General features: G+C 40.0%; 1 protein-coding gene across 3 annotated transcripts in view; it reads left to right on the top strand.

Annotated features, from left to right (window-relative positions):
* The window catches only part of LOC108625155 (sodium channel protein para-like), a 36,274-nt gene that overhangs the window by 30,180 nt on the left and 3,348 nt on the right, over positions 1-2,746 (top strand). For all 3 annotated transcript variants that reach the window (XM_026813654.1, XM_018024927.2, XM_018024928.2), the window contains one exon: positions 2,195-2,350. In XM_026813654.1, the coding sequence (XP_026669455.1) occupies positions 2,195-2,350 (156 nt within the window). The remainder of the gene's footprint in view (positions 1-2,194; positions 2,351-2,746) is intronic.

Below are 2,746 nucleotides of genomic sequence, written 5' to 3'. Positions count from 1 at the left end.
AAAACGGCAGGAGGTACAAAATTTTTATTTGTGGTACAAATTAGTACAAAATAAGTACTAAATATTCCACTAGGTCCGATGTGATTCTGCTGATTTAGTCCTGCTAGCTTAAGAGAGGTGTACAGAACTCGCCGTCTATCGGCATCGAGTGTCGGGAATAAAGCGAAGAGATCAGTGGATGTGAAACAGAATCCACGAGTTCTTACGTAACGAACGTTTGAACGTGGCGAGGTCGAAATAAGAAATGTAGGATATAAGACGCATACGAATTCGGAATAATCGATACCACGCTACCAATTGAACACACGACGCGACTTTTTGGCCTGTTTTCAAGATCACGCTGAGAAATCGTTTCTCCCTTAAGCGGTATTTATTTACGACCGATTACACCTTTCAATTTTAAAATCAGCATCGGTACCATAAATATAAAACGTTTCGATAATTTGTATACTAATTCTTAGGGGAATCGATTTATTTTTTACAGTTTATTAAAGCGATGAAAATTTCACACGGCCATGAGACCGAATTTAAAAGCGAATAAAGTTCGCGAGAAACCCGGCCGGGTCCGACTTGTCTTTTTTTTTTTTTTTCTCGTCAAGTGCCGTAGTCTGAATTTATAGCTCGCCTGGAAACGCTTTTATAGATCGTATGCCGTATCCGCAATGCTTGGAGCTGAAATTCTTTGTACATGCATACAGACAGAGACCCTTCGCTCCTTTCCGTTTTGTTTGTTCTTTTTTTTTTTCTTTTTTTTTTTATTCATCAAATTCCACGTTCCCGGTAGCAACAGCATAAGCATAAGCGAATCGCACATAATCGCAATGGCGTAGAGCGTAGCCTCTCTCTCCTGGGATCGTATTGATTTATTGCCGGTACGTCGCAGTACAGTCTTAACCCATTCTTCCTGAAATCGTTCGGGGTGAGAATTCTTATTGATTCACCTTGCACGATCGACCAGATAATAAATGATAATTTTAACATCCGACACGTGTTCATCGAGAAAACGACAAAAAAAATTTATAAAGCATATTAAAAAAAAAAAAAAAAAAAAAAAAGTACGAGAATGAGAAAAGATTGTCTGTCGTTTTTCGAACGAGGTCGCAGGATGAATCAGTGAAGAGATCGACGAAAGCATCGATCGTCGTTCCGTTTCCTTAAAATACGTTCCGTACGAATTATACTTTGGGATGAGTTATCGATTCACCGTGCATAGTTGATGAAAGGAGAGAGACAGGTGGGCATATGTGAGTTTCTTAAAAATAATCTCCGAGAGAGGAGCGGAGACGAGCTGATCACGTGGATCCTCCACCAAGGTTCGTATGTTCACGACCCGCTTTTAGCACCAATTTCGTACTTGTACACATATACATACGTATCCGCTGTATTACATATCTATCTATCTATGTATATATATATGTATATATATATAACGTGTATGTACGTATAGTCTAGCGTTTCTATACGGCTAGTCGCCATAGCTGCTTTTCAGACTAGACGCGGAATAGATGTTCCCGATGCTTCCAAAGTAGGAAAAAAAAAAGACCCGGTGAAATGTGGGCCAACGTCTAGGTACCATCGGTAAAGTACACGTAACACGCGCGCAACGGAAAACGCTCCCGCCGTTGCTGCAATATCCGTCGTGCGTACTCTGAATACTCGACGAGACGCTCCAACGACTCGCTAATTATTATTATTAGTTAAACTGGAAACGATCGCGTCTTCTTGCTCCGGGGAATTCTTAATTGACTCTAGTGTTTTATGAACGCTGGTCATTGAAAATTTCAAACGGCTTAAAATTAGCCAACGGGTTTTGCAGTAACGACGGCGCAGCTGTTTCGCAAACTGGAAAATTGCGAAGTTCGGAAACGCCTGCCTCGAAGCTCGGGACGTTCTCCTGCGATGCACGGTGAGCCGCGGAACGATTAGGAAGCGCGTAGAGCTGATCTAGAAGCGGGTTATGAATAATCAACGGTGCACACGTCGCGGACGATTGTTCGTTTAAAAAAAAATTAATTAATTAATTAATTAATTAATATTCGACGTAGCGGGAGAATTTTTGTTTCGTTTTTTTTTTATATACGATTCCTAGCACGTCTATGCCATGAGAGATATATTACGGTAATATGTAATAAGGGTGCAACAAGTTTAGTAAGGGATGACGAAAAGGGAATGTTTAGGAATGTGTCGTTCGCAGGTTCGGTATGACGACGAGGACGAGGACGAGGGTCCTCAGCCGGATCCGACGCTCGAGCAAGGAGTATCGTTGCCGGTCCGACTGCACAACGAATTTCCAGCCGAGTTGGCCTCCGTACCTCTCGAGGATGTCGACGGCTTCTATCATAACCAAAGGGTATCACGATTTTATCATCAGCTAAGGAGAATGATCATGAAATATGTCAGACGTATCGTGACACCTCGTCGTTTTATTCACGATTACTTACGTCGTTAACGATTTCAATTGATTATTTCACACGATGCGGTTTTTTGACCGATTCGGTAATAACCGAAAGCAGCATTTACGTGTTTTTTTAATTTTTACCTCATGTATCTAACTTGCTAGTATTTTAACACTAGAAAGGCTGAAACTTAGTATATACCTATATTGCCTAAAAGCAGTAAAAATGACTGCATTGTGAAAGAATAATGTGTAAAGAAATTTGTCTAAAATTAATTTTTAATATTTTTTATATTATTTACAGTCATATAACAAGTTATTAGTAAATGTTAACAATAAAAAAAATTTACT

Source organism: Ceratina calcarata, unplaced genomic scaffold (assembly GCF_001652005.2).
Source record: "Ceratina calcarata isolate Rehan_Ccalc_2016 unplaced genomic scaffold, ASM165200v1 scaffold349.2, whole genome shotgun sequence".
Lineage (NCBI taxonomy): Eukaryota > Metazoa > Arthropoda > Insecta > Hymenoptera > Apidae > Ceratina > Ceratina calcarata.
The sequence above is the reverse complement of the archived record's forward strand: the minus strand, read 5'-3'. Positions and strand labels throughout refer to the sequence as shown.